The following is a 22,127-nucleotide window of genomic DNA, read 5'->3' as shown; positions in this document are numbered from 1 at the left end:
CCACCATTTGCTGTACCACAGATAATTTCAGAAAGCTTCAGCTCCTTGTTTCATTCTTTACTGGAATAGACAAAAGAAAACACATTCAAATCTGGACACCCATATCCTGTTTGCTTGCCCCTTTTTTCCCAGGGGAAAACTAAAGGGTGACTTTCCAAAGGCAGAAGGCCTAATTTGTCTGGCCACAGGCAACTGAGAGATCCTTTCTGTGTTTCGCTGACTAGAATTCACTTGTGGTTCTTTTTTCTTGTCTGTAAGGAGCTTGTAGAAGAAACCTGCAATGATAGGTCTGCTGTCCTTCACGTTTTTCAGAGCTTGTCTGATAGGCTTTAAAACATGCTCTAGGCATAATTTCTTTAATATAGACTTCACCATCATAAATATCCATATTAAAGCTGCAATATTGAAATGCCACTGCTTCACAGTGAGCATGAACATGGAGTAGAACTGACATGGTGAAATTCAAGCACATCCCTGTTGCATACACTAATAAATAGCTTTTGAAAGAGCTCTTTCCCATTCTGGAAAGCACCACTGATGTTTCAGTATTATAATAAAATGCACGGTTTTTAAAAAAAGGAGACAAGGTGTGGAGAGAAACTGGTAGAAAAGCAAAATGATAGCCTTCCTTGTGGAAATATTTAAAAAGATGCCACCTGCAGTTTGGTGCAACTTAATCCATTGCCAAAGAAAAAATACCTGCTATGTTGAAGTATTCTTTTTAGCTGCAAAAATAAATCCTATTTTTGGAAAGATACTGTTTGGAAAAGTTGTAAGCATCATCAGAGGAAACCACCATGTATCTCTGTCAGGTACCACAGATTTTTAACTACAGCTGCTACAAAATCCAAGACCTCTGTTCGATCTCATTTTAATTAACCTCCACCACAGGTTCTCTGCAGGGCTTTCTTTGCGAATTTGTTTTAATTTAATTTTAGCTTTTTATGTTATAGGCTTTATTGCAGTATTGACTTTAAATAAAATCCGGGGATGCTCAGCTGATGGCAATATGTCTATTTCTGTAAATAAATAATTCAAGAAACCGACCCATCAGCTCTCATATTCTGCCTTAGGCAGAGGTCAGTAAGTATTGCAAAGAAGAGGATACCCACACATGTGATAGCTGGCCAACTGTGCCATGTAATATAGGGAGGAGAAATCCATTCAGGCCCCTGAGATGATCAGTTCACATCTCATAACATGAAATTTTAATTACCTTTCCTTTAGCATGCATAACTGCAAAGCTACTGTATTTCAGTTTCTATTTTAAGCCACCTGCAGTATATCCTACCTAATTGGACACACAGAGAAGATGAGCAAGGGTGTTTATAAGCAGGCAAATGAGATGAATTTGTGGGAAATGTTTTAAAAATAAGCTTAACCTAATCCTCCTGTTATTCTTATTGAGTTCATTTATGCTTCTGGCAGGATAACCAGACAAAGCAGGACGTGAGCTGTGACCAGCACAAAAAAAAGTTTCTGTAGAAAGTTTGCCTTAGGAAGGTTTTGGCAGCTCCAAGGAGCTTATCAAGATTGTTCTCCCTGTATTTTGGACAGCTGACTTGCTGCATGTGAGGGGTCCATTCTAGAGACCTTATATGGGTTGCATTTAACTGAAAGCTTTCTTGTGGGTATTTTTAATAGTTGGAGATTTTTCCTTCCATTTTGCTGTCTTTTTTTTCTCAGTCTCATGGGGCATCCAAAAAATCTGGGGTATTCCCAGGCTTTGAGATCTCTGTGGACCTCTGCATTATGTCAGCTATTAAGTAGCTGTCTGTGGTATAAAGCAGCAATCCGGGATATAGGCAAATCTCCTTCTTTCCTGTCTGTCCCCATAAGGGCTCGCTGTACTGAGAGGTGTGTGAAGGTCCCTTACTCCACACTTGCTCTCTCAAGTGTACAAACTGCTAGTGTGTAAAGCAATTAACTTTTAATTATTCAATCCTCATTTTTCTGTTGTTCTTCACAGCACATGAAGGAATCAGCACTTCACAGGACTGGTGATTTACACAGTCTCTCAAACAAATGCAGCACAATCCATTTTGGGGGTGTCTTCTGTTGCTATTCAACCTACAAAATGTTCACACCCTGGGCATTGAAGCTCTGAGAGCAAGAGCAGATCGAGCACCAGGCACCAGCAGTGAGATGAGAGACAGATGCAGCCCTTGATTAACTGTGAACACACAGGTCCTACATATGTGGCAGGGCAAGTGCTGGTGAGGGCTTGGGGCATGACAACAAAAGGTCATGACCCCCCATGGCAAGTTTTAGCACCTGAGGATTATTGTATCCTCAGGCATCACAGCACCAAAGCAAAGAGCAGACTCAGTGGGAGCAGACAAGAATGGTGGCACAGGTACTTGTGCTTATCCAGTAGTATGTATTTATCCATCTTAAATATTTACTATCACAATCCCTAATCTTGGGTGGGGTATGGGTATGTGTGTCAGGTTCACCCACTCTTTAAACTGTTGAGATGCTCATTGGAAACACATGTGTAGTTGTGCTCCCATAATTGACTTTGTCTCTGGGGGATTCATCAGAGCAGACACAGACTTATGGAGATTGCCAGGGTCATCCTGGAGCATGGGTAGAACTAAAATGCCACTGGATCCCAGAACACTATAAAGAGTTCTTCCTCACCCAAAGGGAGCAGCAGGTTTATATTTTCACCCCAAATGGAAGGATCTGCATATGTGAGAGCAGGTGCCGTGATTTCAACCCTTCACCATGATATACAGAGGATTAGAGCATTTAAGTCTCTCTCTGACTCCTCCACTCAAGCCAGTTGAAATTAAAATTGTTGGTGAATGTGCTGGGAATACTGAAGGGAGTTGAAGCCATATGTTTTCTTGCATTCCTGGGTACTCCTTCAACTAACATTCTGTTTCCATAATATTCCTGAAACATAAAAGCTAAAATAAATCTAGCATGTGAAAATTAATAACAAGTGATTTCTCTTATGATAAGTCCAGAGGAAGCTGTTGTAAGTGTTAAGGTATTCAGACAGCTGATGTTTGTACATCAGCTCTCAAATGAGGTATGTAGTTTACAGAGAGTGAGTGCTTAAGGTTATGTAGTCTCTGAGTACATGAAGTTAGAGCTTGTTGAGGATGGTGGATACCATAGCAGCAAAGAAAAAGATTATAAAGTTCCTTTCCTAAGTACTTCTTTTTAGCACTTTACATTTTCAAATTGCAGTGTAAACATTTAGTTCTCACTGTACCCTGGTTTGAAGTTGTTGAAATGAAGAAAGACTTCTTTGCTGTGCAGGAAGCCCAGAGAAAAGTTGAGATTAAAATGTGAAAATGCCTGATTCCTGGCCCCAAACTCAAGTCCTTCTGATGGGATTTAAGAGGTTTCACATGCACAAAAAGTGTATTGTCTTATTCTTGTCAAAGCACAAATTCTCAAACTTTCAGAAGAAAGCATTGCTAGTTTTTTTAAGAAGGCACTAAATCTTGTCTGCTCCTTTAAGGCCCAGTAGAGATGACAACCTCATTAATATTCCATGCAGCAATGTGTCTTTGGCAAGTAAGAACCTTAAAATAAGTCAAAACCTAGTAATGAATTGAGGCATGGGCTATAAAACACTTGCTTTTGGAGCAGGAGGAGACAGTATGCAAGAAAACCCCCACTGAACTCTATGTTCAGATATCAAAGATTTGGCTGAGATTTGAAAGCCCATTTTTGTTCTGCTCATCAGTCTGTCTAAATGGTTTTTCTCTGTTGTATTAATTTTGCATCCCATTGTTCATGAAAAAAATTTCCTTACTCCCTGGATTATGACAAGGTGATGACATAGATTATAGATGTTCTTGTTGTCCTCAAAGGATGACATAAACTTTCAATAATTTTAAGATTTTCTGTGGTTGTAGAAAACGTTTTCAAAAATGTCTTATGGACTGATTGGCATGAGGAATACCCTTGGTTTTGTGTCTGAAGGCAAAGATGATTTGCTGACAATATAGAGAAAGATCACCAATATATCTCTAGAAGGGGTTGAATGTTGTTCTGTAATCAGAGAAGAACGTAAACAGATCCCACAGGAAAGTGCCTATTTTATCTGCCATTGAGCTTGTTAACATGATCTCGGGTTCTATATATTAGTTAGGCTGTGTTTTGTCAGCATCTGAAAAATGTAGTTCCAACTATTTGCATCATGATTCCTCACTTTACAGGAGGCCCAAATCTTCACTGCAACCATTAGCAGTGAAGATCTGACTTCAAAATACCCACTAGCCCAAAACTGAAATACACTACATGGGCATTTCAGCCCATTTGTAAGGGATATTGCTTCGTATTCCAGCTCTCCTTTAACTCACCTGCTCTGTTTTCCAGATATTTTGTCTCTCTGGTTAGTTTGATCTCTATATGGGCATTTCAAACTGTTGTCCACCCATACCCTGCAGATGAAGAATGCAATTAACAGGCATATGTGAAATGGATACTCTGCACAGCTGGGTGAGATCACACCAAACATGGTGGCAGAGAGACACTGAAGGAACAAATTTCTTTGGCAGGGTGTTCTCTCATGAGCCTGTGCTTTGTCCCAAGACGTCTAGACTGCTGCCTGACTTGACATAATCTATTCCATAGCCATAGCCTGTCTTACGTGGTAGCCAGTGATATCCCTGGCCAGCATTCCCATCTGGTTTTTGAGGCAAGGAGTTCACACTGCATGGTTCTTTTTGTCAGCTGCATCCAAACTGTGCACTGTAGCCCCAAGAATTTTCTTCACCTGCCTCATTTATTTCTTTGTCTCTCAGTGCTGTTCATATTTCTCTACAAATGATAAAGTACTTGGCCAGGAACACTTTTTGGTTATGGAATACCACAGGGATTTTTGTCAACGTTCTCCGTCTATGGAAGTTCAAATTTTATATGGGCAGAGGATATTTAACTGTGGCACTGGAAGTAATAACGTTAGAAGATGCTATTTATTTTCTTCTGCCCTTGCAGCAGATGCAGCTTACGTTCAAAGTCATGTCAGGGTTTAAAATGTAAATGCTCAGAGAATTGTTGGTGAAATATGTTTTAGTTCCGTAGCTGTGATGGGCCTGATCGACAGTGGTCTGTGCAGAATGTTTAAAAGCTTTTCCATATGACTAGGAAGTCAAGAGTTGACAAATTTCCTCAGTGTTTATAATTAAAACCCAGAAGAAGATATTAAACATTTACTGGTTTCTATGTTGTGGTCAATATTAAGATTTATTGACTTGAGGACCAATACTGACTGGGGGGAAACTAGGCCTGATCTTTCTCTTAAGACCTACTAAATCTGGATGGTGACTGAAAACAGAAGGTTGCATAGTTTAGACATCCAATAGCAACCTATTCCAAGGATAAGAACTTCTTTGACTTTCTGAAAAAGTCCAAAGTTTCTTCTAATGTTTTTTTACAATGCTTTAGGAAAATTAGTATTGCAGTAATGCTTTTAAAAGTGCCTTTTATTTGTGGAAATGCCCTTTTGACATACAATTGTTGGAGTTATGTGGAGTGCATGAAAACACTGGATGGGCAGCCTTAGGGGGAGAGTTTTGTGTCTTAAGTTGGTAGAGTGTTGAGTGGGTACGATATGAACAACAGCAACAGAAGTTTCTTGTGGTGTCCTACTGTTATGTTTCCAGCTCAGGGTGTGACAGCACAGCTTGCTGAAGTCCACAGAATCTTCCCTGTATCTATCCAGTCCTTGACTGTCTCTGAATTACTGCAAACAAATGATGACTTTTGTGACATGAACTGCTCCTTCCTGAGAAGCATGAAAATGCACGTGAACTCATTCCAGGTCACCGCTACTTACGCTTTTGTGTTAAAAGTTTTATCATTTGAAAACATCAGATGCCTGAGAGCTTGAGCTAGGAAAGTCAGAGATCAGAGACTGATCTCATAAACCAACATATTACGTGACTATCACTCCTACATACACAACATATGTATTTTTGCCTGCTCCTAACTGTTGCCTGAATTATATGCATTGCTAAAGAGCTGAACGCAGCAATTAATCTCTTGCAGATGCTGACTTGTGGCTGGCAGCATCCTTCATTTTCAGGCTTAAGGTACTAATAAAATTCATAAGTCTGCTTTCCATTCAGATGTGAGAAAGTCTTCCAGATTGACATGAACCAAGTCTTTGATTCATTTTTTGTTGGTAGTGAGAGTGGACCCTCATGTCTCAGGGTTCTAGACAGGATGGTATTTCATGAAGTAGCCCAATAACCCACTCAAATGTTAGATCCAGCAAAGTAGTTTATCCAGCAGCTTTTGACATCTCCCTTCCTGGGCAGCTTGGAGGCCATCAGATTACATGTCCAGACTCCATTTAGGCTTCTTGGTGGCTCAGCAAAAGGATTTGTTATGAGCTGAGTGGGGAATGACCAAGAGAGGGTGACTGTGCTTATGTGCAATAGGAACAGAAACAATTTTTGTAATACTGAGTGTCAGCTGCAGGAAAACCAGCTTTATCTTAAGGTTAGTGGTATTTCTGAAAGCTGGCAGAGACACAGGGATTGGTTTTCAAGTCTTGTATTGGTTTTGTCCTCCTCTCCTGTAGTGTCCGCTGTCTGCTTTGAATGGAAAAGTGATGCCTTACTTATTCTAGGAAAATGCATTGTGTTCAGGTAGCTAGTGTTTCTAGAAAACAGTTATAACTTCTGACAGAGTTTACCAGAAACCAGTTGCCTCAGTGATAAAATTTTTTTGTGTTCCTTTATATATCTTGTAAATATGAATGCTGTCTTTCTGTGCAGTAATCCAAATGAAAGTGTGAAAGAATATATATATATTTTTTTTTTTTTTTGGTTGACCCTATGTTTTCCTCTCACAGTACAGGTATGGCAATGATGGAAGAACACATTTACAGGTCTGTGGCGCTGCTGGAAAAAAGATCCCTTCCGCGGCTGTTCACAAAATGAATCATTATCCTGACTGTAACAGTAAATACCATGACAGAGAACATGCAAGGATTTATCCAAAGGTCACATTCACCCGAAAGGTTTCTCTGCTGAAAGAAGCTCGCAGCTGTGTTAAGATTAAAGAGTGTCAGAGAACCATAATGTGTGTGATTTTTTCACTCTGAGTAAAATATGAGCTGTTTGTCTAACAGCCCCAGGTGAGGGATGCTAGTGTCAGACTGCCTTGGGGCTGTCATATATATTTCCAGTGGGTTTTTAGTGTTCAGGAACAATCTCCTCTTTGATATATTTATCTGACACATCCTAAACTCCTGCGATGCCCAGGAGGAGAGCTTTGTCCCGCTATTCTGACTACTTTAATAGTCACTCAGAAAAGGGAAGCATAATGGGAACAACTCAGACAAATGACTGAGGTCTAAGTTATGTCCCAGAAATGGAAGTAGTCCAAACGAATCACTCACCTTCTTTCTTGAATATGCTGGTGGGCCAGTCTGTGATGTGATAAGCATTTTATCTGCAGCAACAGGCAGCTGCTTGGGTGACTCATCGCTGGTGGTCTTCAGTGAAAACCTTTGTGTGAGTTTTTATGCATGCATGGAAGGATGCAGTCATGTAGTTCAGTATGTGGCAACACCTTTATGGTTAATCTTGTTAACATGCTTCTTCTTTCATTGATGATATTTTAAAGTCAGGAGTAGTGTCATGAGTTTAATACTTATTTAGAAGCAAGAGTTTTGCCCTTAGTGGCATAGGGTGCACTGTTGCCCATGGTTGCATGTCTCTCTTTGGTCTATCCCTAGCAGATTGCATCGTTTTTCTCCTCCCCTGCCAGCAGTGAGCCAGGCTCCCTGAGCTCACCTCGAGCTTTCAGGACCATTCTCAGTAGTGGCAGTCCCCAGTAGATGCTGTGGAAAAACACTGTTGTGGCAGAGAGGAACATGGAGTGTTGCTGTACTGAATGTTCCTCGGGAAGTAATTGTGGTTATTGTTGCATCTGTGGACAGTAAACAAATTAATCTTCTGACATGTTGCAGAAAACACCAGAGAAAAACCATGAGAAAGTTTTATGTAATTTTAATAGTGCTTTGTCATTTCCTACCCCACAAGTCATTTAATTTTTCATCAGAGGACTCAACATTGGAGGTGCACATGTAGTGGACGTGAGGGAGAGAAGATCTGCTGGTCTCTCCTGGGTTTCCACTTTGAGTTGATTTTTCTGAAAACACTTAAGTTAAGTGGCATTTTTTTTCTTCTGTATTTTATAGAAGCTTCAAGTGATCACCTTGTGAGAAGTGGACCCTACTAAGGACTGCACAACAAGTTATAGGCAAATATTTTAACAGCCCAGCAAGACCTCTTCAGCAGCCAGTTAGCAGGTTTTGTATTTACAACAAGTGGGATTAGAAGTGGCCTTGACTGACAGCTCTCTCAGCAGTGTAGCCATGCTTGTTGTTTGGATCGTCTCTGAACCTGCTTTCTGACTCTGAGTCTTATGTTGGCTTGATCTAGGGAGTCACATAAGTGATTGTGGATTGTTATGAGATGGGTTTCCATCTAGGATAGCTTTTAAATATGGAAAGTTGCCATGAAACACAACATGAGGAAAGAGGAAAACACCTGGGGCTGAACTGGTGTCATGTTTCTGTTTTACTTCTGAAAAACCTAAGACTATATCCAAATTGCACAAGATAAAATACCTTAAATTAGTTGTCTTAGCTTGGGCAGAGCTCCTAGAGGACCTTTGTCAAAGCAGAGCACACAGCTTTTGTCAGAAAACCAGAGCTTTTTTTTGTATGAGGGTACTTTCCGCTTGTTTAATACAAAGGTGATTCAATCCTAGTGGAGAGCAGTCACTGTAATGTAATGTTTTTCTGTTATGATATTAAATAGAAAACCTGTAAGCACTATGTTGATACTCTCAGCTGTAGCCTAGTTAGGCACAGAAGACTAGAATCCCACTGTAAGAAAGTAATCCCTTTTCTTCAGGCGGCCTTGGTCTTTCATTTTGAATCTCCAAAGCTTTTAAGTAAGCATTTTTTTTTTAAATCTTCAAGAAGTGGCTGGTGTTTTGGGGGTGAGTGAGTAGGAAGCATGAGGCTTAGTCCCAGCTCTGTCCTGTGACATATATGAACCAGCTCAGGGATACATCAGTCAAAGTCTCAGTATTTGAGTGTGCAAGATAAAGCCTCCAAAATCAGAGAGAATTGTTTGTTAGGTGCTATTGTAGAGTCTGTCCATCTCCACTGACCTTTTGGTGCAGGTGGATTGTCAGCTGTGCAGAACGTGAGCTGCCATTTAAACCACTACCGTGCCCATAATTGCAGAATTTTGCAGATGCACACATTGCACCAAAGGCTGAAAGTGTGTGCCTGAACCACCCAGGCAAAAAGTACTTCAAAATTTATTTTTATTCTCTTTTGTAAACCCACTTCTTCTCTGTCTCTGGTACTCTAGCTTTATTGATGCATGCTTGCAAAAGAAAAAACATAATAAAATCTCTCTTTAGAAAAAAATTTTGAAGCAGTGACCTTCGTCTGAGCTTCATGTCATGGTTTCCATTTGCCATCATGCTTGGTGCAGTTTGCAATTTCCTGGCGTCTTATCCATTGGCTCAACACTGAAGTTTTCACTTTGTCTTCATTGCCCAGTTAGTGGGCAGAGACCAGGAATGTGCTTCTGGAGTGGCTTGCTCTACTGGGTGTAGGTCTCCAATGAACCAACCCAACAGCTTTGCTAATGTCAGTGTTCTCTGCTGAGCTTATAGGAGTGTTGCTGGAGAGTGTGTTTCATGGAAGACAAGTTGGAGAAGCAGACTATAGAGTTTAGATTTGCCACCTTTTTCAGTTTGATGACTGGAGCAGTGAGGTTAGCATCAGATTTCAGAGTCGTTGTGAGCTGGGGGTACGAGGGGAGTCTTGTGCTGAGGGCAGCAGCTGGCAGCTTGATCTTGCTTGTGCTCACGAGTGAGAAGTATTTGCCACTTAGCTGATCTCTGGTGTCTGCATTTCCTGACTTGCATGCTGTGTGATTCCTGTGATGGTTGGAAACAGCAATAAAAGTGGATTTAGAATGAAAAAGTTCCACGCCATGTGGTCTTTTAGAGTACCATGGGTTTTCCTATGTAGGTTTCTGGGAAAAGGGCTGCTCCAGGGGCCAGAGGTGTTTACTTCATGTTGTAGGAATTTGCACTCCAACCAGAATATGAAGCTGTTGGAAGTTCCCTGGAGATAAGACCATGAGTGTGACTGACAATGCCAAGGGGATATCTAAATGGAGAAATTTATTTTGACTGTTGCTGTGTAAATGGATATTTTTACAGGGACTGTCCCTTTGCAGGGCAGAATATGCAGAGAGATAGGACTGCGTGTTGCCAGTTTCACCAGCTCCAGGGGGTACTCTCAGTACAAGCCTGTGTCAGGGCACTTTCTGCAGGTCTCTTCCATCTTACATCAGCTGTGGGTCAGACCTTAATGGCACATTTTTCATCTGTCTCATTGCAGGTGAGATGATTTGCTTGAGGCCACCCCAGAAAATCACGTCTATTCAGGATTAATAAGGAAGTGTGTTTTAAGCCTACCCTAGACTGCTGTGCAACTGTGTGCAGTAGAAGCGTGTGACTTCTGCTGCATAAAACAATAGAGGTATTTTGATTGGTAATACAATAGTATTAACAATAATTATAAATAGTTATAACAGGGAAGAAATGTTGCTCTTAGCCAAATTCTTCTACTTAGCCTTTAACCTGACATTTCCCTATTTTGTCTCCTGAATGGAAAAACATCTCTGGGTCACTTTATTGCACAGAAAGCAGGAAAAAGAAAATAGGTGCTGGTATTGTCATCACAGTTGATGAAGTCTAGTCAGTTTACAGATTTTTCACGAAGTTGCTGGAAAACTGGCGCTGTTTTATTTCAGATTATAATATGGGATAGCACTTGCTGCTTCTGTTGTCAAGAGAGACTCTATGTTTTGAATTTCACCCCTCATGACCCCCTTTTTGACCTGGATAGCTCAGGATTAATCTAAAATGATGCCTCCAAGACCTTGGGCCAGGAGAGTGTATGTCTGTGAAGTCTGGTAAATACTAGACAAGTAATATGATAACAGTGATGAGGCATGGGCATCTTCCACTTCTGTGCGTATTCCCCATTGCTTTTGGAAGTCAGATGAAGCAGACTGTGTGCTGTGCTTCCCCCTGCAAAGGGCTGGGATTTGGAAAGCCAGTTAGCACGTCTGCAGTGCTTTAGGCAGTATCAGAAGAAGCCCTAGGAACCATGTGTACCCCAGAAACATGATTTACATATCACTCTGTGGTCACAAAGTATGATCTGTGCATTTTTTTCATCCTCATGAATGCACTGGAAGTAGAAATAAAAAATGAGAGAGAGGCTTTTCTTCACTCAGATGGTCTGAAGCAAAGACTTGATAGCAATGAAGCACCTTGCAAGGCAGAGCAATGGGGAAGTCAGGAGGTGGGGTAAAAGCTCACTCTGCCACTCCCCTGCTGCTGAAGACGTGTTTCATGAATATCTGGAATGAATCACTTCCCAAATTGTCACCATTCCTCTTCCTCCCCATAACTGAGTCCCAGAGGGGAAGGTACAGGTTCCTTGGTTGGGTCTGCTCACTGCCTTGAACTTTGAAAGAACAAACTTAACACTTGGCATAATTTCTTTCTTGCATCCCACAGATGTGAGATCTGACTGTCAATGCAAATAATTTAGCCACTGCCTCTGGTTTGAATTGAGCCTGGGGCTAGAAGCTGTTTGCATTCAGCAAGCGGTGCTCAAGTTGCATTAAATGAGATGGTGACTTCCTTCTGTTATTGGACATTTATATAAATAATTAGTGGTATCCTCAGAAGAAGCTATGTAAAGATGCTGGAGTCTTTCCCCACCTGTACAGCTGGATCATTGTTAATGCTATGAAAATATATTGCTTCCCTTCATTTCTTGTTAAATAGGAGATTTGAATGCTAGGGCTCTGATCTTGCCTGTGTTTTGTAAGCACAGAATTTAGGATTTTTCCCAAGTTAATAAGTACACAAGGTACACAAGATTAACAGAAAACAGATGGGGGAAAGTGGCATTTCAAGCTACTCTGACTTTAAAAATATTTACTGTAGTAGCATATGAATGAAGGTTTGAAGCTCCAGATTGCCCACTTACGTGTGTGTAAAACGAAATATGGAAACAGGACATGGAACAATGAAATGCTTCTGAGGTTTTGCCTGCTGATCTCAAGCATTCAGAGCTGCTTGCTGTCATTGCAGCTTCTGAATGGCATAAAACCCACCTGGTGGTACAATGGCTATTACCCTCATGGAGTTCATGGGGCAAAACCACAACCCATTTGTGTGTGACCAATTCCCTCCCTGCCTTGCAATTTGCAGTCTGTGGAGCATGTCAGCAATGTATTTCAAATTTCCTCATCTTTTGGATTCTATTTGAATGTAAAGAAATTCTGTTTGAATGTAAATAAAAGAGCACTTTCTGAGAAGAGGAGGAGCAGGGAGGGGATGGAAGGACTCCTTTATCTGGCATCACCATGAAAGCAGTTGAGTTGAGGCCTGAGGTTAATTAACTGTGAGACCACCACGGCTCCCTGGTGAGCATCCCGAACTGACTGGCTGCCTAGCTGGAAGATGCTTCGACCCTGGCTCTTTGGTGCTGCTTGGCCAGGCTGCTCCACAACTGGACAGCAAGGAGCTGACTCCAGCCACACAGTCATGGGCTCTAGTGTCCCCAGAGCAGAGGCTCAACTTTGCTGTCTTTCACAGCTCTTCTTATTCCTCTTGCTACCATATTTCTAAAACAACCAGGATTCAAAGCAGAGTTGAGAAAAGATGTGGTTTTCATATGATTTCTGAACATGGATACTAGCTCTGTGAAGGACCAGATGTAGAAGGGTTAGGGGGAACAGACTCATAAATTGTTGCTGCTGAGACTGTGATCGAATGTGATAGTATTCCACTGCTGAAAACAAATATAATGTATTGCTGCAGAGTCAGGTTTGGGGTTAGGAAAGTGGGGTAGAGATTCTCGCCTTGGGCTCTCTGTGAATCTTCGCTCTTTCTAGTGAAACTGAACTGATTTATGGTTGTGTCTAAAAACTAGAAGTGGCCCAACATGGATACAGAGTCAAATGTTCTTAAAACTGAGTGTTCCATTGGGCATATGTGCAGATATGCATATGGGGGATGGAGAATGAGTTTAGTTTGTTACTAAGTTGGAACAGATGTCGGATCTGGGATTGGAGATTTCAGTTTTTCTCCTTGTCTTGTGGAAACAATGCAGTGCTATCATTTCAACTGGTGAGTTGGAGCTGGTGTGCAGCTTAGGTCTCAGCTTTGTTATCCTCTGAGCTCTGAGGTTTGTCTGAATTGAAAAGCAAAATAAAATTCAAATGTTAGAATCTTGAAAAACCAAAATGGAAATACATGTTGGGAAGAAACATTGTTACTTCTATGGAGAGGAACCTTTCAACGTCCCTTGCACCTTACTGCTGTTCTTCTAAATGGGTCAGACTGTGTGGGCAGCTTAATATCATATATCAAAAAGTAGATTAACTGCTTGTCTTATGTGTGATAGAATTGAAAATGAAGGATTTTTAAAGACCTAATCCTTCTATTCACCATTTTGAAATATGGCTAAGGAAAATCCTGTGTGAATCAAATGGACAAAACTGGCATACAAGAGAAAAACTAATGAATGTACATACTGAAAGGGAACATTTTATTCTCCCCAAGTAATTCATGCCATTTTATGGTTTATTTGAAATGAAGTAGTCAGTCCTGGCGGGATAGTGAGCTACTTGGCACATATGTTCGGTTGCATCCACGGAGAAAAGAAACAGCTCTTTCTGGAGAAAAGTCAGTTTGTGAGCATGAGAGAACTTTTTCAGAGCTGGTCGTGTAGGATGAGATGTCAAAAGCAGGTGGTGCTGGCCAACCATACCTGGCATTGCAGACAAACAGAATTTTACCCTGGGCTTCAACAGGCATGGAGTTATACCAACACCAAGTGTTTCTGGAAAATGTTAACCGTGAAAGAGCCTTCTTTTCTCAAGCCAGGCTGTGTCCTCCTGTAACCAGCTTTTCAAGAGAAGGGAGAAGCTGGCTTGAGGTTAACCACCACATGCCCAGCTGGGACCAACTCAGAGATGGTGAATGTAGACATGCTTAAAATATAATCCTTAGCCAATGCTAGTGCTATTTGCCAAATATCCAAACACCCCTAACAATGCTTAGAAATACAATTAGTCATGTCCAAGTCCTAGATAATATTATTATTTATCTGTAACATCAAAAAGGTTACTCAAAGGTTAAGATCCTAGGGTGCTACTGTCAAGCACATATTACAATCTCATTGCTGCCCTCAAAAAGTTTAAGTTTTAAAGATATGTTTGTCTAGCTGTCAGGACAGCCTGTCCTGGCATTGTTCTGCCAGTACTGAACTTCATTCGATAAAGAACGAGCCTGCTTCACTGCAACAACTTCCCCATCTAAGTGCTTCCTCCGCCAACATTTCAACAGGATTGAAAAGTGGGTGTATTGAGAAGCAGAAAGAGGGAATTGTAATGGAGTGTCTGTAATATTTCCTATCTTCATTGGATATAGGTCATGTTCTCCAGCTTTTCTTCTTGTTCTTAAGAAACATAGTCAGATCTCACTAACTCAGCAGAATCAGGTTAGAATGCTGCTTACATGGAGTACCCTGTGGGGTGGAAAGCACACACAGCAAGAAGTTTGTTTTAGAACTTACTAGATAGCATGCTGCCTTGGAAGGCAGTGCTGTAATATAATGATCAAGATGCCTTATAAAAACAGATCTGAAGGAGTACAAAGGAAAGCTATTTGCAATGCACAGCAATACATTTTATTGAGCATGCACAACCAAGAAAGGTATTTTTCTGTACTTCTGAGCACATCTGTAGACACCCCTATAAGTATACACCGGAGGAAGTTCTCTTTTCCCAATGAGAAATAAAGACCAAAGACTAACCACATGTGAGGATAAAAATTAATGTGACAGTTTGTATAAAAAGTAAGTGGGGGGAGGGGGTGTTAATACTATGTTTTTCTGAGTTTCTTTTTAAACATTTAATTCTGACCACCTCAAGTCTTCCTCTACTTTAACTTAACTACACGCTTTTCGTCACTTCCCATCGTGAAAATTGTATGTTTCTGTGAGATGATAAACAGGTGTTACTTTTCATTCTGGCAGCAATGGCATTTAGTGCAGGATGAAATAATCCTACCATTAAATAAGAAGCTCACAGTGGTGTTGTGAAGCTTAATTTGTTTGGGAAATGCTTTGCAGTATTCAGATAAAAGGCACTCTGGATATTCAAAGTATTATTACTGCACAGCTGGTGGTCTACATGCTGCAGATGTTTCTTCCATGCTGTTGCATGGTTACTTAAGTGGCTTCTTAGTGCAGATGTTCATGAGTGAGCATGCACAGCCTCCTCTGCCGATGTTTTTTGACACGGATTTTATTGCTGCTTGACTTTTGATCTTGAAAAGAATATTCTTCCACTGGTGAGGTGCTACGTGTGTGTATGACTACATCCCTCTTGGTTCAGCTTCCACTGCGAACAACAGCATCTGCAGATATTTACTGTGGGCCTTTCTCTTTAGCCTCCATTTCCTTCTGTGGCTTTTACTCGTTCCCACAGTGTTTGACTCTGGGGATTCTGACTCTTCTGTTAGTACTCTATCACCATCACTCTCTTCATGCAGACGTGATGATTCCCTTTGTACTCTTTGCCCAGATGGGATCAAGAACTTCATTGCATCTTGATTCTTTCTTTCCTTGGCTGCTGCCACTGTTACATAAATGGATCTCTAAGAATTTCTGGACTTGCCATTCACAATCTCTCTGAAAAGATTTGAAGATAAGATGAACTTCTAATTTCTTCATGTTCTGTGCTAGTCTTTCTTACAAGTGGAGAGAGTTAAGGTATGACTTCAGCTGACATCCACATGGAATGTGCTAAACGTGTGCAAATTTCCACAGCTGTATGATTTCATTGACCTATTTGGTGAGAGAACTAATGCTAAAATTTATCTTTCTCTTGCTTTGCTGTATTTCCAGCAAATGGAAGGATATCCAGTCCAATATAAGGGCAACTGAGTAAAAAAGATTTTTGTCAAACCTGAAGTGCAGTGCATAGCCTATTGCATTACTGACCTAAGAGTAGAAAAGGACCAAACCCGTACCCACACACTGCACACAGAAAGAGGAAAGTACAGCAGAATGATACTGGTTCTGATTAACATAGACTTTATTTACAAGATTCACATGGCAGACAGAGAGGATTTGGTACAATATACTGGACTGTTTGTTCTGATAAGTATTAAAGAACTGAGCTCTCTGGACAGCATATTAAAGAGCCACAGTCTTGAGGCTTAGAGGAAGGTGTCTTGATCTTTGTGAGAAAGCAGATGCGTAAAGCTGACTTCATCTAGACAAATAACTTCAGAAAGAGATATCCTTCTACTTTTTAGGCAGAATTCAGCATAAATCAAAAGGCTCAGTCTTTACCTGTAAAAATTAGATCTGAAAGAAAGCTTGAGAACGCAAGACCCTGGCTGCGTTGTGAGGTGAATTGCACCTTAAAGACTTTCTCCTTTCCCCTGATCTTTAAATGTGTAACAATTTGTCAGTGCTCATGAAATATTCTAAATTATATCTATGGAGACCATGGCTACCTCTAATACAGAGAACTGATAGACCTTATGCAGATAAATACCTTCTGACCCTACTGAAGTGTCTTATTCTTTCTCTGGATTCATCTTGGTAAGCGTAACTTTCATCCTGCCTCTCTCGTGTCTCTGAACTATAAAAATTGCTACACACTATATATATAACAGGATTTACTCCACCTAACTTCCCCACCATTGCTGCTCCAAGAGGATAGACCTATGGTGTTGCTACTTGTCCAGATTCCCATATTTTTTCATGCTTGACTGCTGGCACTGCAGTTGTTCCTATTCTTTTGGTGCACCTATTTCTAATATTGATGTACCCAGTATCACTGGAAGGGTGGAGGGAGTAGAGTGGGAAGGGGGAAAAGAGCTTCTAATGTTCTCTCATTACTCAGTTCATCTCCCCTGTTTCATGACCAATACCTCTTCCCCTCTTCTAATATATTCCTTTGCTCGTTCTGGTTAGGAATTCTGGCTGAAAACAAGTCATCATATGGGTAACATTTGAATTCACGTAATCTCGTTCATTATGATGTGATCATTTGTGACTTACTATTGCTTGATAACAAAAGATTGTTTTGCATATGATAAAAATTATATTAAATCACTGTCCCCAGAATGGAGGCTGAAAATCAGTGAGGAGGGGCTTTTACTCTCACCACTTTGGCTTGAGTTTGAAGTGTTTCATACAGTAGCTCTGCTAGAACCAAGCTGGGCTTCCTTACTAATGTAATAAAACACAGACCATCCTAAGGGGATGAGAGAGTTGCATTCCAAAACTTGCACTGCAAGTGACCAAAGTTTAATGGAAAATGTTGAAAATATTCTATTAAAAAACAATTTTCCTCCTACATATCATACACTATTTTATGTTTTCCCCAGTCCTTCTTTTTTTTCCTTACTGGCACAAAACCAGGATCTTTGTTTTGACAGAGCTAATCCGCTCATGCTTTCATATGGGCCCTCAGGCTCCCCACCTGTGGAAAGATCCATGGGAGCAGAAATACTACTGAGTGAGTTCCACATGCTCACCTCAAAGGGAAGAAATCAGTGGCCTCACAAAGGTATGGACTGTAAACGTTGTGGTTCCCAAGGACCCATGGAGAACATGAACACAATCTCTCACACAATTTCCAGCAATAGCTTTTCCTTCTTCATTGCCTTTTGGGATTTCTCTCTCCATCTATCAGCTGGGCTTCTTCAGGAGACGTGCTGTATGGGCTGCTTTGCTGCAGTTGCGCTGCCTCCCTTTTCCCAAAGCCTGAAAGGCACACTCGGGGCTGACAATTTCCACCCGCAAACCTTGCTGGTGAGAAAGGATATAGTAGCTTGCAGCCCCTGCCAAGTTTGACAGCAAGCTTCATAACAAACTGGTACAGCTCTGAGATCTCTCTGCTGTTTCTGCAGGGAGGCCAGGGAAGATTTTATAGGGTGAAAAGTGATGGAGAGAGAATGAATTGCCTTGAATTGTGACTCCATCAGGCAGCATGTTCAAGGTAGCCAGCATCGAGCACTGATCTGTTCCATAGTCTCTGCCCAGCCAACAAAAAGAGGCAAAACCATATTTAGATGTTTAGTACTTTGTATACAAGACTAAGCCCAGAATTTATCTTAGCATCTTTGCCATTGGACATGCCCCCCAGATGAACAGGAAAAACAACCATTATTCTGTGCTAGGGAACGTTTGCTCATGTGGCTGTAATTTTGCATTAAAATCTGCCGATTTGCATCCAAGCTGCCTTTGTATCTAGGCAAGTAAATGACCATGCCCAAACCAACTCACTGGAAGGTAAGTTTTGAGAAGAAACCTTGGCTCTGTCTGCTCATATCATCCCACTTCACCCAGAATTAGGTCATTCTGGCTTTATAACATCGAACCACATTTCTGTGGTTCCCAGGACAGGCTGATATGTCTTGGAGTCACTATGTCTAGTACAGGAAATTTTAATTCATAGCGTTTAAATTCAGAAGGCTTGAATTTAATGTTCAGTGGTGTCCTGAAAGAGTCTGGGTCCTTCAAAGCCTTGAAGTACAGAACTGAAAAAAAAAAAGCTGATGACAATTCTGACTCTTGACTCCTGTGTTGTCAGCAGGAAAATCCCCATCCACTTCACTGAAGCCAGCTTTTCATCCACTGTGTTTTCATGCTCTGTATGGTGTTTTGCACTTGAGACCTTGCAGTCAGGAAGGTTAAAGAACTGTGGCAGTATGCAAAGCTCTCTGCATGTGAAGTAGCAGGCTACGTCAAACTGACCAGAGAGCAGAAACCAGGTCTCTGCCTCCTGGCTGAATCCCTGTCACTCTGCTCACCCTCTGCCTTTGGTCTATTGAATCCTGAATGGGACATGGCAGCACTGCTGCTGTTTTATGACAGCCGTCCTTGATGGGCCTCACTGTTGGGGTGCCAGTCAGGCTTTATGCCTGCCAATGCCCACGTGGTCTTGAGAACATGCAGAGCAAAAGCAAAGCTGCCTGAGGAAATGTAGAGGCAGGAACTAAATATTCATCATGAAAAGGTCAGCCTTGCAGGAGTCAGGGTAACCCTGCCAGGACTGCAGTTTTGCATTCATGTGTTTGAATCCTGTCTCAATCATGCTTTATGTGCCTATGTCTTTGTATGGGTCTGGGCCAGGACCACACAGGAAGCCATAAAACCCAGAAACAGAGTGGTTTTTTTTGATTTTTCAATTCAGGTAAACTGACTGTTGTGCCACTTCATCCAAGTCCTATTTTTAGCAACTACTTTGATGAAGAGCAAAGAGGGAGACCTCAGAGGTGAAATGCACTGTGAGGATGCAATTGGCTGGAAGGTGACATTCTCCATGAGTCTGACTTCGCTGAGATGAGAGTTTGGCTCTTGTTTTCTAAAGAGAGCAAGATGAAGGAGAAAGCTGTTTTCTATATAGCAGTCCTATCAGGTCTTTCCCCTGCTCTCTTTCTTTCTTATTCTGTCTGGAGACAACAACTTTTTAAATGCTCTGCAGCCACCTAGAGGAAAAAACCTGCTTGATTGAAGTTAATTTTATATGGATTAAGCCAAGGAGTGGGCTTTGCAGAGTTTAAGAATGTGAGTTTCTAAACTAGCCAGCCTGTTTATTATTATATCACAAGACCTCCTTGGAAATATATACAGTGAATCATCATCAAAAGCTGAAGATAACTTCAGTTTATGTTTATAGTTCAGAAATATTTCCTGCTTCATGTTCTCATTGTGCTTGTTATTGGATATGACATATTTTTATGAAAGATAGTATAGCAGGGCCACAATACATTTTGTCAGTAGACAGAAGGAGATGATCTGGTTTGAATTTTTATTTTGAAGATTTAAAACCTGTATCATTTTATATGTTTATCTGATGACTATGACAATATGCTTTTGGTATATCTACATAGTTTATATTTCTGTAGGGCCATGACTTCAAAACCTCCCAATAATTTTTGAGGTTCTAGCTAGGATGTTTATAAGCTCATGCAAAACCTCTGGCTTTTCTCAGTTGAGGGCTGTCACACAGAATACACTAATGGGCTCTCTGTCTACCAGAGTGAAAGTTGATGCAGTCATATTAGAACCATTTAGTCCATGCCATGTTCATTTGCACTGTGTGAAACAGAATAAAAAAGTTTAACTGTTGACTGAAAGTACTTTAATGTATAAAGTTGGATATTAAAATGTGTCTGTCTTTTTGAAATGGAATTAAAATTACTAGGCTTTTTCCTTTTCTAGATAGGATATGGCAGTTCAGTCTCCACTTGTGCCTAAAGAACTAGAGAGCTGGGGGATGTATTCTCTAAAAATCAAGTCTAGACATGGAAAAAAAAGATAAAATTTTATGTCAGTTACATAATGTAAAAGATCATAACGATGATGGATTTTCCTTGGTAGCTGTGCCAGAGGACACTGAAAATTCCATTATGATGGAGTGTCTCTGTCATAAGGCAAATTCACTTTAGCAGTGTAAGTGCTAAGCTAAGCATTGCATGCAGTGAATGGAAATGTAGAATAGTAATATGGATATTGAAAAGGTCCACTAACACATTCTCCATTTCTTTTCCTCTCTTAAGAAAGACTTGATGTATGCATATGATGTGGTCAGTCGAATAACTTGAATACTGCAATGTTATGTCAGAACAGGATCTGTAATAAGGAATCTTACTGGCTTAAGAAATCCAAAACATAATGAAATTTAGGAATTTTTCTTGTGGCTTGGGAGAGAGGTGATTCTGCCCCTCCACTACTCTCTCGTGAGACTCCACCTAGAGTGCTGCATTCAGTTTTGAGTCTCCAGCATACAAAGGACATAAACTTTTTTGAGCAAGTCCAGAGCAGGGCCACCAAGATGATTAGAGGGATGGAGCACCTCTCGTACAAGGAAAGGCTGAGAGAATTGGGATTGTTCAAGTCTGGAAAAAAGAAGGCTTCAGCATGACCTAGTTGTGGCCTTCCAGTACCTACCTAAAGGGAGCCTACAAGAAGGATGGAGAGGGACTTTTTACAAGGACTTGGAGTGATAGGACAAGGGGGAATGGATTCAATCTATGAGAGTAGGTTTAGCTTGGATAGTAGGACAAAAGTCTTTACTGTGAGAGTGATGAGGCACTGGAACATATTGCCCAGAGAAGCTGTGGATGCCCCATCCCGGGCAGTGCTCAAGGCCAGGTTGGATGGGGTTTTGAGCAACCTGGTTGCGAAGGTTGAGCAACCTTTGAGCACCCGTGGCAGGTGGAACTAGATGATCTTTAAAGTCCCTTCCAACCCAAGACATTCTATGATAAATGATGGGGTACTGGAAACACAAAGTAGGTCAATTTGGCCATAGGAAGTCAGTGATGAGCACATAAGCTGTACACCTCAGGCCCCTGGACCTATGAAAGGTGGGATTTTTGGTAGAAAATCCTTTAGGAGTTGACTTTCCTTCTGAATATTAAACTCATAGAGCATCTATAGTGTTTTTTTCCAAAACATTGCATAAATGTATGATAAGCCTTATCATATAGCTTTAGATATACAGCTACTGTTACCTTTGCGGGTTTTGTGATGGATGTTTGCAAGTGGATGACTACAGATATTAATTAACTGAAGAAATACGTATCTTCAGAAAGCAGGTTCTAGCTTTTGAACCTTCAGTGTCAGATTCCAGGTCATACTCCTAAATTTGGTTCTCTTATCTTATTGTTGATCCAAGTATTTTATTGCAAATTAGCTCTTTATAAGGGGTTTGGAAATTCTGCTCTAGTGCAGCATTATTATGGTCCTGGCATTTTCCAGCTAGACATGCAATCCACAGATCATACAATGTACAGGCAGCCTAATCCTTTTTGCAGTAGTCTCTTCAAAGAGGGTGGAACAAATTGTATTTGTACTACTCCAGTATGCAAGTAAAATGAGAATATTTTTGATGGGTACTTTTCAGTGTGATCTTGGGCAGTTGTTTGAAATGGGTTAAAAATCTTATGCTGTATTTCCTCTTTATTCCAATAATTCCAATTACAGAGTCATATGT

The 22,127-nt window shown here is 40.9% G+C and overlaps 1 protein-coding gene across 7 annotated transcripts in view; it reads left to right on the top strand.

Moving 5' to 3' along the window:
- Window positions 1-22,127, top strand: part of BMPER (BMP binding endothelial regulator) — a 148,804-nt gene that overhangs the window by 111,319 nt on the left and 15,358 nt on the right. Inside the window, exon 14 of one of the 7 annotated variants that reach the window (XM_032105339.1) lies at window positions 6,827-7,055. The exons of 5 other annotated variants lie outside the window; for them this stretch is intronic. In XM_032105339.1, coding sequence (XP_031961230.1) covers window positions 6,827-6,914 — 88 coding nt within the window. In that variant the 3' untranslated portion in view covers window positions 6,915-7,055. Of the gene's footprint in view, window positions 1-5,635; window positions 5,647-6,826; window positions 7,056-22,127 lie in introns of those variants that run through there. One more of the 7 variants, XM_032105356.1, reaches the window with a different exon arrangement.

The sequence above is a fragment of the Corvus moneduloides genome, chromosome 1 (assembly GCF_009650955.1).
Source record: "Corvus moneduloides isolate bCorMon1 chromosome 1, bCorMon1.pri, whole genome shotgun sequence".
NCBI lineage: Eukaryota > Metazoa > Chordata > Aves > Passeriformes > Corvidae > Corvus > Corvus moneduloides.
This window is presented reverse-complemented; position numbering and strand designations above follow the sequence as displayed.